This window comes from Esox lucius, chromosome 1 (genome assembly GCF_011004845.1).
Source record: "Esox lucius isolate fEsoLuc1 chromosome 1, fEsoLuc1.pri, whole genome shotgun sequence".
Lineage (NCBI taxonomy): Eukaryota > Metazoa > Chordata > Actinopteri > Esociformes > Esocidae > Esox > Esox lucius.
Genome location: NC_047569.1, coordinates 38,627,056 through 38,641,128, shown reverse-complemented (window position 1 = coordinate 38,641,128; position 14,073 = coordinate 38,627,056). Strand labels below are relative to the sequence as shown.

The 14,073-nt window shown below is 43.0% G+C and overlaps 1 protein-coding gene across 3 annotated transcripts in view; it reads left to right on the top strand.

The window, feature by feature from the left end:
- Positions 1 to 526: 526 nt before the first annotated feature.
- LOC105027034 (autophagy-related protein 16-2) overlaps positions 527 to 14,073 on the top strand; it is a 42,225-nt gene continuing 28,678 nt past the window's right edge. Inside the window, exons 1-9 of one of the 3 annotated variants that reach the window (XM_010898910.5) lie at positions 527 to 924; positions 1,603 to 1,672; positions 4,277 to 4,352; positions 4,985 to 5,058; positions 6,089 to 6,340; positions 6,596 to 6,661; positions 8,589 to 8,669; positions 11,082 to 11,138; positions 12,579 to 12,687. In XM_010898910.5, coding sequence (XP_010897212.1) covers positions 765 to 924; positions 1,603 to 1,672; positions 4,277 to 4,352; positions 4,985 to 5,058; positions 6,089 to 6,340; positions 6,596 to 6,661; positions 8,589 to 8,669; positions 11,082 to 11,138; positions 12,579 to 12,687 — 945 coding nt within the window. In that variant the 5' untranslated portion in view covers positions 527 to 764. The remainder of the gene's footprint in view (positions 925 to 1,602; positions 1,673 to 4,276; positions 4,353 to 4,984; positions 5,059 to 6,088; positions 6,341 to 6,595; positions 6,662 to 8,588; positions 8,670 to 11,081; positions 11,139 to 12,578; positions 12,688 to 14,073) is intronic. The other 2 variants (XM_020047877.3, XM_020047885.3) reach the window with 2 other exon arrangements.

Sequence of the window (14,073 nt, the reverse complement as noted above, 5' to 3'; positions counted from 1 at the left end):
ATCTCAAAATGAGAAGTGGATTGACATTTCATGAATTCAACCACCTCTTCCCCCGTCGGTCTTGTTGAGTTCCCTTTCAGCTGGTCCAGGGCTCGGCCCTAGTTATCTGATCCCCTGCTGGGCGTTGTCAATTAAACCATCATAACCCCACCCCCCACCCATGAAACCCAAACATATGCCATTGCCTGTTGTATTTACTAGAGCAAGACAGGACAAGCCTCTTGGATTTCCCCAAAATATGTTTTGGCTCAGAAATGTAATAGTTGCAGGCTCAGTTTGAGGGCAGGCAGAAGGTGATTCATGCTTTTTCTTTCCACTGTGTCGCCTGAGGGGCCCTTGGAGCAGAGCCTTGGGTTTTTGAGATTTTGGAGATGGTATTGTAGGCCCATATTCATAGGCTTGTCCACAGACCTGTCAAGCTCATGGACACCATCCAATTGATGTGGACCATGGATATCGCCCGGACTGCTTGGGCTTCTCTCAATTAAATACTATCTCCTCGTCTCCGTCTGTAACCCCATTGGATAAGAAACTCAAAGGGAGGGAACCTCTGGCTTCCTCACCCAATGGGGGGTGAGAAGGAGACGAAGAGCAGACAGGCGAGAAAACAATAGCGAAAATCCTCCTGTCACTAGTTGACAGTCTGAAACCTCGGAAGAGATTTGATTTAAATAAAAAAAGTCAGTATTGTTTCTCTGATAGACAATAAAAGGAACTTTTGCAATGCCGTTTACTGAAAGACCAACTAGCTATATTACCGTGTCATGGCGGCGTTAGGAGTGGACTGTAGCGAGGCGTCTGAAGTAGAAGGAAATAACTTTTCTTGTCAGAAAACGGCCGACTCATGGAAACGTGATATCATCCGCCAACTAAAACATCGGGATAAATCTCAGAAGTCGATGTTTCAGGATGTCATACGGTCATGTATGTGCATGTTTGTGTTGCTATGTATTACTTAAACGTGTGTTATAGTTTATAAAATACGTTTTTTTTTTCAGCTTAAAAAGTTTTACCAAGATAGTTTTCCGATTCAAGGAAGTTCTTGGGAATACTCTGTCATGCTGCAGTGGCAACAATGTAACAACAACATCTTCTGTAGCCAGAAAATTCAGCAAAGAAACGTTAGCAAATTTCACAATGAACGGAATCGATTAAGTTACACTGAACGTCTACTGACTGTGGCAATTCATACTGTCAATTTTGAAATTGGATTCTCGCAAGCCGATAATTGCCAGTCTGTACTGAATTATACTGGCAAGAAAGCACATACTATCTTCTGTGAGAAGAGGCATGTAGTCTGGCAGTGTGCCGTGTTTTCCTTTCGGCAATGGGTCCATTAACACTAAGGTGAAAATGTGACCCCTCATTATCATAGGTATGGCTGTGGGTATAGTCCTGTACAGTACTGTAATGAACCAACCCCAAGTCTATCACCTCTGGCCCAGAGAGGCTCTAGCCCAGACCCCTGCATATATTGTCACATCTGTATTCTGCCTTATATTTTTGCTCTGTGTTCCATATTGATGTTCTGTGTTCCATATTGATGTTCTGTGTTCCATATTGATGTTCTGTGTTCCATATTGGTGATGTAAATATTTACAGATATCAGTCTGCTGGAGAGGACCAATCAGCAAGCCCTCATTACTAAAGGCATTCTGGGATCTGGTTCAAGGTAGTTGTTACGCAACAAGAATGAAGCTGTCAATGTATTTGTCAATAAATGTATGTGCATTTTGCTCACGTTGATAATAATAAATAATAATAAATTAAATGTATACAGCGCTTTTCAAAGACTCAAAGACGCATTACTATACATGCATAACAGACAACTACAGAGAGCAATGAGACAAACGGTAGCTAACAAAACTATAACAAAAAGGCGGGGGTGGGTCTAGGGAGAGGCTGAGGGGGTGGATGAAGATAGCAACAGATGTGGAGTCACGGATGAATTGTGGAAGGGCATTCCAAAGTCTTGGAGCAGCCCGTGAAAAAGCCCCGTCTCCAAAGCTCCTTCGGATCGAGGGATGATGAGGAGGCCAGCAGTGGCAGAGCGGAGTGACCTGGAGGAATGGTATTGGAGAATAAGGTCCGAGAGATAGGGTGGAGCAAGCTGGTGGAGGGCTCTATACGTGAGAAGAAGAATTTTGAGTTCTTGTAGGATGGGGGTGATGTGCTGCCAGGATTTGGAGTGTGTGAGAAGTCTTGCAGCTGAGTTTTGAACTCGTTGTAGTTTATGGAGAGATGAAGAGTTAATGCCAGAAAGGAGAGAATTGCAATCATCAAGACGGGCAGAAATGAATGCATGTATTAGGGGTTCAGCAGCAGTGCGGGACAGGGAAGACTGTAATTTGGCAACATTGCAGAGGTGGAAGAATGAGGATTTGACTGTCTGTTTATGTGTTGTTGGAAGCTGAGTGAGGAGTCCAGTATGACACTGAGGATGCATGCATGAGGGGATGGAGATACAACAGTCTCATCAATAGTGAGGGTGAAGGTGCCGGCTTTGGTTAGTGTGGATTTTGTACCAAGTAGTAAAAGTTCAGTTTTGTCACCGTTAAGCTTGAGGAAGTTCTGCTGCAGCCAGGTTTTTATTGTTGCCAGGCAAGTTTCGATATGAGACAGAGGAGGGTTGGTGAGGGATTTAGTGCTGAGGTAGATCTGAGTGTCATCGGCGTAGCAGTGGAAGTCCAGTTTAAGGGGACAGAGGATCTGACCAAGGGGGTGGGTGTAGATCATATAGAGCAGGGGCCGAAGTACAGAACCCTGGGGGACACCCTGTGTGACTACAGCTGAGTCAGAATTATGTGGCCCGAAATGTTTTGAGTACGGTTGGTGAGATATGAGTGTTGCCAGGAAAGTGCGGCTCCCTCAACACCCTAGGCTTTGAGCCTGGTGAGGAGGATCTGGTGATTGACTGTGTCAAAGGCAGCAATCAGGTCAAGCAGGATAAGGATGTTGAGGGCGCCAGCATCAGCAGAGACAAGAAGCTCATTAACAACTTTGAGGAGGGCAGTTTCAGCACTGTGAAGTGGTCGGAAGCCAGATTGAAAAGGCTCAAACAGTTATTGAGGAGGTGGCATTGAAGTTGGGTCCTTTCCAGGGTTTTCGCAAGCAAGGGGAGGTTGCAGATAGGGCGGAAGTTACTGAAGTTGGTAGTGTCCAGGCCAGGTTTCTTTAGGATGGGTGTGACAACAGCATGTTTAAAGCTGGAGGGGACAATGACACGGTAGAGAGAAAGATTGACTATTTGAGTGATGTAAGGACAGAGAGCAGGAAGGCAGGCCTTAATGAGAGTGTCAGGAAAGGGATCCAGGGAGCACATGGTTGCAAAACAATACGTTTTGTGATAAATGCTGAGTCGACTAAGGTGTAGGTGCTCAGGAGGGTTTGTATAACAGGAGAGGGTAGGTGGTTGAGAGTGGAAGAAGGAACTGGGAGAGATGGGTTAGCCAAGCAAGCATTAATGTGGGTAATCTTGTCCTTAAAGAACTGAAGAAAAGAGTTTGCGAGCACAGTGGATGGTGTGGAGGGATCACTGCGTTGTAGGAGGAGTTTGCTCAGTGGATGGTGTGGAGGGCCCACTGCGTTGTAGGAGGAGTTTGCACAGTGGATGGTGTGGAGGACTCACTGCGTTGTAGGAGGAGTTTGCTCAGTGGATGGTGTGGAGGGCTCACTACGTTGTAGGAGGAGTTTGCACAGTGGATGGTGTGGAGGGCTCACAGCGTTGTAGGAGGAGTTTGCACAATGGATGGTGTGGAGGGCTCACTGCGTTGTAGGAGGAGTTTGCTCAGTGGATGGTGTGGAGGGCTCACTGTGTTGTAGGAGGAGTTTGCTCAGTGGATGGTGTGGAGGGCTCACTGTGTTGTAGGAGGAGTTTGCTCAGTGGATGGTGTGGAGGACTCACTGCGTTGTAGGAGGAGTTTGCTCAGTGGATGGTGTGGAGGGCTCACTGTGTTGTAGGAGGAGTTTGCACAGTGGATGGAGTGGAGGGCTCACTGTGTTGTAGGAGGAGTTTGCACAGTGCATGGAGTGGAGGGCTCACTGTGTTGTAGGAGGAGTTTGTTGATAATGGAGAACAAAGTCAAATGTGTGGGACCAGGAGTTCTTCCCCAAAGGTATCACTCTCAGGACAAACTTTAGCCTTCCCTGGTGTGTCCTGGTAAATATCTGTATGGAATATTTTCACGGAGTGACTTTCCTTTATTGCAGTGACTGGTGTGTTTAGTAGTGTCTGCTTGTTTCCTGTGTTGAGACCCTGCCCTTTGACCCTTTACAGGCACCTGGCATCCTCCAGCGACTCTTTGCCGTCGCTCATTTCCAAGAACGATGATCTGAAGAAAATCACTGGCGAGGTAAGAGGCACCAGATGGCTGTGTTGGCGATTTTATTGCAGAGTAGTTTTTTACTGACGGGTGCTTTAATTTAACATTATGGAGAATCATCCAGATTTTTCTGTGAATTATTCACAAGGCATGACTGACATGCAGGTAATTGGCGAAATGAATGAAACACAAACATGAAGTGCCTCAATAGCACATTGGACCATCACCAAGTGGTTCATTGATTCATGCAATTGCCTGTTTGTCAGTCATTCTCTATGACTGATTAGTTGAGACAAGGCCTTGTTAAGGCTCCAGCGATATGGTGATTTTTGCCACAGCTAGGTTTTTTAACATTGCCTCTCCGTGAATGATTCTCTATAGTGTCAACAGCTGATATGTTTGCTGACAGCATACTGTTAAATCAGAGCACCTGTCTGATGGTATATCACTCTGTAATAAATCACCACCTGATTCAGTGAGGTGGTGCATTGAGACCTCTGGCCTCTGGGAATGTTGTTCTAGTTGACGGACAATAGATGTTTTCTACAGTACAGACTCTTCTGTGTTTCTAGTTTTACAGTCTCTCTAATTTGTGCCTAGTGATTTGATCAACTACAATGTTTTAGATTATATATACTACTGTGTTTATACTGTGTTTCCAGCTGGCTTACCAGGTAGTAGAGCTCCAACAGGAGATTAGGATCAAAGACTCAGTTCTGGAAGGACAAGCTGTCAGGTGAGGTTGATATGGTAGAGCTGCTTCACATTCCTGCCATTCCTCCTATAAAACCTACCAGAAGACTGTTGAAACCACCCCCTGAGCACAAGTTTATTTAGCTGTTTGTACCGTGTGCATATTCATTCAATATTATCATCATATTGGTTCTGGGTTAAGGTGAGTGTTGGGTTAGGTCAGTGTTAGGGGGCTGCTTTGGTCTAGGTTAAGGTGAGTGTTAGGTTAGGTCAGTGTTAAGGTGCTGCTTTGGTCTGGGTTAAGGTGAGTGTTAGGTTAGGTCAGTGTTAAGGTGTTGGTTTGGTCTGGGTTAAGGTGAGTGTTAGGTTAGGTCAGTGTTAAGGTGCTGGTTTGGTCTGGGTTAAGGTGAGTGTTAGGTCTGTGTTAGGGTGCTGGGTTGGTCTGGGTTAAGGTGAGTGTTAGGTTAGGTCAGTATTAAGGTGCTGTTTTGGTCTAGGTAAAGGTGAGTGTTAGGTTAGGTCAGTGTTAAGGTGCTGGTTTGGTCTGGGTTAAGGTGAGTGTTAGGTCTGTGTTAGGGTGCTGGGTTGGTCTGGGTTAAAGTGAGTGTTAGGTTAGGTCAGAGTTAAGTTGCTGGCTTGGTTTTGGGTTAAGGTGAGTGTTAGGTTAGGTCAGTGTTAAGGTGCTGGTATGGTCTGGGTTCAGGTGAGTGTTAGGTTAGGTCAGTGTTAAGGTGCAGGTTTGGTCTGGGTTCAGGTGAGTGTTAGGTTAGGTCAGAGTTAAGGTGCTGCTTTGGTCTGGGTTCAGGTGAGTGTTAGGTTAGGTCAGAGTTAGGGTGCTGGGTTGGTCTGAGTTAAGGTGAGTGTTAGGTTAGGTCAGTGTTAAGGTACTGGTTTGGTCTAGGTTAAGGTGAGAGTTAGGTTAGGTCAGTGTTAAGGTGCTGATTTGGTCTGGGTTAAGGTGAGTGTTAGGTTAGGTCAGAGTTAAGGTGCTGGTTTGGTTTTGGGTTAAGGTCAGGGTCATATGTTTAGTACTGATGTCAGGGTCAGAATTATGACATCATCTGCGTGTTCAGGATGTGTGAAGTTCAGAGGAGCCTGCAGGGCGTGCAGTCTGACTACGGCGGCCTGGCCGCACGCGTCGCCGAGGTGACGGAGGGGAACCGGCAGCTGAAACGGGAGTATGACGCGCTTCTGGAGCGACACCATGACATGGACCAGACCTTCAGGGTGGAGAAGGTCAGAGGTCAGGAGCTGCTGGAGGACCTCATTAAGAGAAAGCAGCATGCCGCTGTTAGGATGAACAGCCGCAACGAGAGACGAGTCAGGTGAGGTCAACCCCTGACCCTTGACCACAATGCAGGTCGTAGGTCACAGCTAGTTAAAAGCATTAAGTTGTAACTAGGTAATGTAGTAGGATGTAGCTACTTATCAGGTCACATGCAAAAGAAACTCCAGATGCCAGGAAATATCTATGAAGCATCACAAATAATATTTAGACCCACATCTTGTCACAGGGGAAGTGCAGTGATAAGGAGTGAGTTGTTTGTGTAAAGTTGCTGTGGCTCATTTCAAACCTGCAGGGCCAGAGAGGCGAGTCTTCAGAAGGAACTGGAGACTGCTGGGAAGTTGAATGTGACCATCAATGTGTAAGTAACAGTCCTCCTAGCTCTCTCATTGAGAGGATGTAGCCAAAAAGGATGTGTAAATAAACAAAATCACCTCTCCGCCATGGGATATATTTCTACTACTAGTAGACTACATTCAGAGACAGAGTAAAGACTCAGGAGGTAGTTTTTTTTTACACTGAGTTTACCAACAATGACAGTCACATCCAAAATCATTGGTACCCTTATAAAGATAAGCAAAAAGGTTTGTATGAAATAACATCACATGTCATTGTCATTTTTCAACATGGGATTTTATGGCGCCAAGGATAACTGCCTTTTCCTATATATTTGTATGGGATTGCAGAACATATTGGAAGGAATATAAGACCATTCATCACTGCAGAATCTTACTAGATCCTTGCGGACTGCCCTCCTCTTTATAACAAATGTACATCGCAAGGCCCAGCGTCTACCCCGTTTTGCAGTACTTTACTTGATAGTTCTTAGTTTATTATACACATGCTTAATACACATGTGCTCTACATTTTCTGCCCTCTTCTATTTGCACTTCTGGTTAGATGCTAACTGCATTTTGCTGTGCTGTTCAATAAACAATAAAGTTGATCCTAATCTAATCTTCAATTCAAACACAGGTTATCAATGGGAATCAAGTCTTGAGATGATTAATTAGCAATAAGAACAGTTAAGTGTGTTGTGATGTCATATCCATGGTATACCGGGTAGTTTAAATCCTGTTGAATCCTGTATGCTGATTGCCACGCTATGTAAGACCATATGTCACTTTTTACTGCTCCAATTGTGTTGGTAACCAGTTTATTACATCAGTAATGCATCTTGGGAGTTTTTATTATATTGTATATTGCTGTATTCATGCACTCCATGATGCGTCGATCTTAAGAACGTTTAGCCATTGGATATTGGCAATATTCCACACCCCCTCGTGCCTTATTGCATGCATATACCACAACTTTCAGCCAATCAGTATTCAGGATTTGAAGCAGACAGTGTACTCATCAGACCAAAAGGCAGATTTCCACCAGTCTAATGTACATTTCTCATGTTTCTTGGCCCAAGCAAGTCTCTTTTTATTGGCATCATTCGGTAGTGCTTTTTTTACAGCAATTTGACCATGAAGGCCAGATTCACGCGGTCTCCTGTGAACAATTGACTTTGAGATGCCTTTGTTAGTTGAACTCTGTGAAGCATTTATTTGGTCTGCAATCTGAAATGCAGTTAATTGCTGATTTCTGAGGCTGGTAACTCTTATGAACTTGTCTTCTGCAGCAGAGGAAACTCTGGGTCTTCCTGTCCTGTGGCGGTCCTCATGACAGCCAGTGTTCTCATAGCTCTTGATGGTTTTTGCGACTGCACTGAAATTCTCCAGATTGGCAGACGGTCATGTCTTTAAAGTAATGATGGACTGTCATTTCTCTTTGCTTACTTCAGCTATTCTTGTCATAACATGGACTACTACAGTACAGTCATAATGATGGTCACCTTGTCACCCCCTGTATGCCCACCTGCAAGGCACACTTGTTTATTACAGGGCATTCCAGGTGACTACCTCATGAAGCTAGTTGAGAGAATGCAAAGAGTGTACAAAGCTGTCATCAAGGCAACGGATGTCTACTTATGAATCCACAATATGAAATATATTTTGATGTGTTTAACACTTTTTTTGGTTACTAAATGATTATATATGTGGTATTATATAGTTTTGATTTCCCCATTGTAATTCTACAATAAAATATTAAGATAATATAAAGAACTACCCTTAAATTACTAGGTGTGTTCAAACATTTGACTCGTGCTGTATATGATAAAGTTTCTCAATTTACCTACAGTTAGCTTACTGCCTATTTAGATCTGGGTGATATAATATGTAAGTAATGCAGGGAAACAAACAGCTAGATGCAGGATAATAAAGAGTGTTTCCTTGTTCCAGCGAGTCTGTCAGTGCTCCCGCCTCCAGAGAAGCCTCTCCCAGTAGTGAGCTGGCGGAGAAACGGATAACTAGAATGTTCAGGTAAAGGAAGACATGACATTGCTCCTCCACTTCTCTGTGTTATGTGAAAAAACTGTTGAAGGAGATTCCACCAATTAGCTTTACTTTTTACAGCGTAGCCTTTGACTGAGAAAGCTGCCAATTTTTTTGTAATTCTAATATTAAAATGTTTACACTAACATTTGTTTCATAATTTATTTTTATAATAATAATCTTTATTTATTGAGCACTTTTTAAAATCAAGTTACAAAGTGCTACATATTAGCATTTCAAGAAAAACATAATACTCAAGTAAAATCATGACAGGCTTTCCGATAAAAATGTTTTAAGAAATGATTCAGAAGAGATCACCGACTCAGCCGATCTGATTTCCTCCGGCAAGTGGTTCCAGAGCCTCGGGGCCCTGATAACAAACGCTCTGTCCCCAATATTCTTCAGCCGGGACTCTGGAACAGACAAAAGACCTTTGCCCGAGGATCTCAAAGTACGAAGATGATAAAAACACGATTGCGCAATCTTTGTGTTGTGCTGCTCAAAACTTTAATTATTGTAAAACCAGATGCCAAGACTCTTTGCAACAGGCTTAATGTGAAATAGTTTTGCCATTTGCTGGAATCCAGTGACAAGGATGCCTGTTTTGTTTGAGTTCAGCTGAAGGAAATGTATTGACATCACAGAGGCAGTCATTAAAAGAGCTTAGCATTCCAGGTCTGTGGCTCTAACAGGCAGGTACATCTGCGTATTATCTGCAAAAAATTTAAAGAGGCACAATGTCTATGAATGATGTGCCCAAGGGAAAGCATGTAAAGTGAAAATAAAATTGGTCCCAAAACTGACCACTGACAACTGACTACTTAACAGCGGAAAGTGTAGAGATGTAGTTGTTCGCAGAAACACAGAACCTCCTATTCGACAGAGATGAAAACCCTTCTAAAGCTGTACCAGATATCTCCATCCAGTACCAAAGCCTGTCTAATAGGATTTCTACACTGCATGATCATTTTCAAATGGATCTTGAGTAACAATGCTATCTTTAACATGTATTTTTTGCATACGTTATTACAGTGGGGAGAACAAGTATTTGATACATAAGTAAGTAAGTATTTCTACTTACAAAGCATGTAGAAGTCTGTAATGTTTCTCATAGGTACTCTTCAACTGTGAGTGACGGAACCTAAAACAAAAATCCAGAAAATCACATTGTGTGATTTTTAAGTAATTAATTTGCATTTTATTGCATGACATAAGTATTTGATACACAGAAACCTTTGTTTGCAATTACAGAGATCATATGTTTCCTGTAGTTCTTGACCAGGTTTGCACACACTGAAGCAGGGATTTTGGCCCACTCCTCAATACAGTCCTTCTCCAGATCCTTTAGGTTTCGGGGCTGCTGCTGGGCAATACGGACTTTCAGCTCCCTTCAGGTCTGGAGACTGGCTAGGCCACTCCAGGACCTTGAGATGCTTCTTACGGAGCCACTCCTTAGTTGCCCTGGCTGTGTGTTTCAGGTCGTTCTTCAATGCTCTTACTGAGGGAAGGAGATTGTTGGCCAAGATCTCGCGATACAGGGCCCCATCCATCCTCCCCTCAATACGGTGCAGTCGTCCTGTCCCCTTTGCAGAAAAGCATCCCCAAAGAATGATGTTTCCACCTCTCATCCTTCTTCTTACTCCAAACACGGCGAGTGGAGTTTAGACCAAAAAGCTCTATTTTTGTCTATTTTGAGACTGTGGTCCCAGCTCTCTTCAGGTCATTGACCAGGTCCTGCCGTGTAGTTCTGGGCTGATCCCTCACCTTCCTCATGATCATTGATGCCCCATGAGGTGAGATCTTGCATGGAGCCGCAGACCGAGGGAGATTGATCGTCATCTTGAACTTCTTCCATTTTCTAATGATTGCGCCAACCGTTGTTGTCTTCTCACTAAGCTGCTTGCCTATTGTCCTGTAGCCCATCCCAGCCTTGTGCAGGTCTACAATTGTATCCCTGATGTCCTTACACAGCTCTCTGGTCTTGGCCATTGTGGAGAGGTTGGAGTCTGTTTGATTGAGTGTGTGGACAGGTGTCTTTTATACAGGTAACGAGTTCAAACAGGTGCAGTTAATACAAGTAATGAGTGGAGAACAGGAGGGCTTCTTAAAGAAAAACGAACAGGTCTGTGAGAGACAGAATTCTTACTGGTTGGTAAATGATCAAATACTTGTCATGCAATAAAATGCTAATGCTAAGATTCCGTCTTTCACAGTTGAAGTGTACCTATGATAAAAATTACAGACTTCTACATGCTCTGTAAGTAGGAAAACCTGCAAAATCGGCATTGTATAAAATACTTGTTCTCCATCTAAATACATAAATCATTGATAAATCAATTAAACCATTGCTTCAAGTGTGTTTTAAAAATTCTAAACACTTCACTTAACTTTTTCTCCCAGGTCAGCCTCAGTAACAGCCCCTCCCAGGATTTTAGATTCCATCAAAGAGCTTTTTGAGTGAGTTATATAACAAAATCCTTTTACAATCCTCTGCTTACACTAACGTAATGTTATGAATCCTCAATCACTTTATGTTCTCTATTCTTCCATCTTAAAAAAAATCTTAATTTTATTTATCCTCAAGTGAGTTTAATTTGGATGTTAATATTTGGCACTTACAAGGGAGGGTGAATATTGTGAAAATGGGACAAATGGCAAAATGGGTTATTTTAGGTTATTGATTGTTGTCTTTGCATGTGTCCCACTTGAACAATACTTACATTTAGGCAGGCAGAAATCTATAGCTATTATCTTCGGTGACACATGTTGAATATGAACATCTGTCACATCCTTCCACTTGTGTGTGTTGTGATGTAGTCTTTCCCAATCAAGTGCCCTTTTTGTTTGGGTATGGCTAGTGACAAATCAGCTATTTCTGTTCTCATTTGGTCACACCACCAAGCAGCCGGCACGCATCTTTAACTCCACTTCTCCTTTTCTGTCAGCTGTACTGCATTCTGACAACGTTTCTCAACTCGCCATGGTGTTTCATTATCTGATGGTGCAAACAGAAAAACGCTGCTAATATGATGAACACTGCTGATCGATGCATGTTTATACAGCACGATGTAAGAGAGAGATTATTTATATACATAATCTGTATATGTTGTCACTGTATGTGTTTATGTTAATCCTGTGTGTGAGTGTACCACAGATTTGGCGGGTGTGTCTGACTGACTGTCAGTAACATTTTAACTCACCATCTGCTTACCTTTGCCCTAATGCACAGGCAGAGAGGGAAGCAGGCAGACAGACACACAGATTCTGTTTAGAAATACTTTACTTTGTTTATTGCCTGGGCTTCACCCTGTTGCTGTAATTTAATCAGGAAAACCCTGCACCCAAGTGACATTCAGAACTATTTGAATGTGGTAAAACAAAGGGCCTGAGTCCTTTAAAAAGACAGAAGGTCAAACAGGACGTGTATCGTTGTATGTAAACTGCGTGTTAGAGTGCAATGGAGATGTTTGTTGCTAATCCAAACTCTTCCCTGTAACACCCTAAGAAAGTCACGTCGGGCCATTATTTGACAGCGGACCTGTCAAGTGCCTTGCTCAATGCCAGTTTAACAGATGGTTTCCACCTTGTCTCCTTTGCGTTCAAAGCAGCATACTGACCTCTAACTCCTAGGGCAGTGGTACTCAACTCTTACCCTACGAGTAGGACCAGAGCCTGCTTGTTTTCTGTTCTAGCTCATCATTAATGTCACCCGCCTGGGATCCCAGTTCTAAATAAGTCCCTGATTGGAGGGTTGCCATGACAAATGGACTGGAACTGGACTGGAGTTCCACGGTTTGAGGGTCCTAGGGTATATACGTGGTACAGGGTCCGAGTGTTTCCTTGTCGGGCCACACTTTATAGGGAAAACTCACTAATTGATTTGTGTTTTGTGCGTAGAAAAAAGCGTCGGGGGAACTCGGTGTGTCTAAGTCTGCAGGAGGATCTGTACGCCCCGGTGGGAATCTGTGTGGCCGCGAGGGTCCCTGCAAGAGCCCTGCACGTCCTGGTAGGACCTTAACCCTAACCTTAACCTTAACCCTCACCTTAAACATAACCTTAGCTCTAATCTGTCTGGTTTCCAAGGTTCTGCTAGATACTATTTAAGTGGCTGTTGTTTTGTCGATTTCCCACCTCATACCCCCATATCTTTTTATATATCTACGTCAAATGTTTGGACACACCTACTCATTCAAAAGTATTTTTTATTTTTACTATTTTCCACATTGTAGAATAAAAGTGAAAACATCATTTCACACTATGAAATAACACACATGTAATTGTGTAGTAACCAGAACAATAGTAAACAGATCAAAATACATTTCATAAAGTAGCTCCTTGTGCACGCTCATGGCATTCTCTCAACCAGCTTCATGTGGTAGTCACCTGGATTCAAGTGTGCCTTGTTTATAGTTAATTTGTGGAATTTATTTCCTTCTTACTGGATTAGGGAGGGTATACAGAGGGTGACACGGTTGGATGGGCAAGAACAGCACAAATAAGCTAAGAGAAACTACAGTCCATCATAACTTTTAGACTTGACGGTCGGTCAATCCGGATCATTTCAAAAACGTTGAAAGTTTCTTCTATTGCAGTCGCACAAAGCATCAAGTGCTGTGATGAAACTATTGCTCATGAGGACCGCCACAAGAAAGGAAGACACAGGGTTACCTCTGCTGTAGAGGATCAGTTCATTAGAGTTACTTAACTGCACCTCAGATTGCAGACCAAATACATGCTTCATAGAATTCAAATAACAGACACATCTAAACATCAACTGTTTACAGGAGACAGCGTGAATCAGACCTTTATAGTTGAATTTCTGCAAAGAAACCACTACTGAATGACGCCAATAAGAAGTGACTTTAAACCGGTCAGAATCTTTCTTTTGGTTTGATGAGTCCACATTTTGGATTTTTGGTTCCATCTGCCGTGTCTTTGTTTGACACAGTGGGTGAATGGATGACGTTTGTGTTACCCACCATGTGGGAAACTATATCTGATGTGTGGTTTCCCACCATGGGTCATGTGTCATGGATATTTGTAGTTAAAGAAATATAGGCGAGTGCCTCTGTCAGTGAGGCATTTCATTCTGAACCCAGGGGAAAAACAGAGTTACACTGTGTGATGCAACCTTGCTAAATTCTTCCCTCCCTTATGAAGCATATAGCATACACAGTAAGGTCCGGAAATATTTGGACACTGACAAAGTTTTCATAATTTTGGCTCTGTACGCCACCGCAAAGGATTTGAATTGAAACATCTCAGATGCAATTGAAGTGCAGACTTTCAATTTTAATTCAAGAGGTTGAACAAAAGTATTGTATGAAATGTTTAGGAATTGCAAACATTTTCATACACAGTCCCCTTATTTCAGGGGCTCAAATGTAATTGG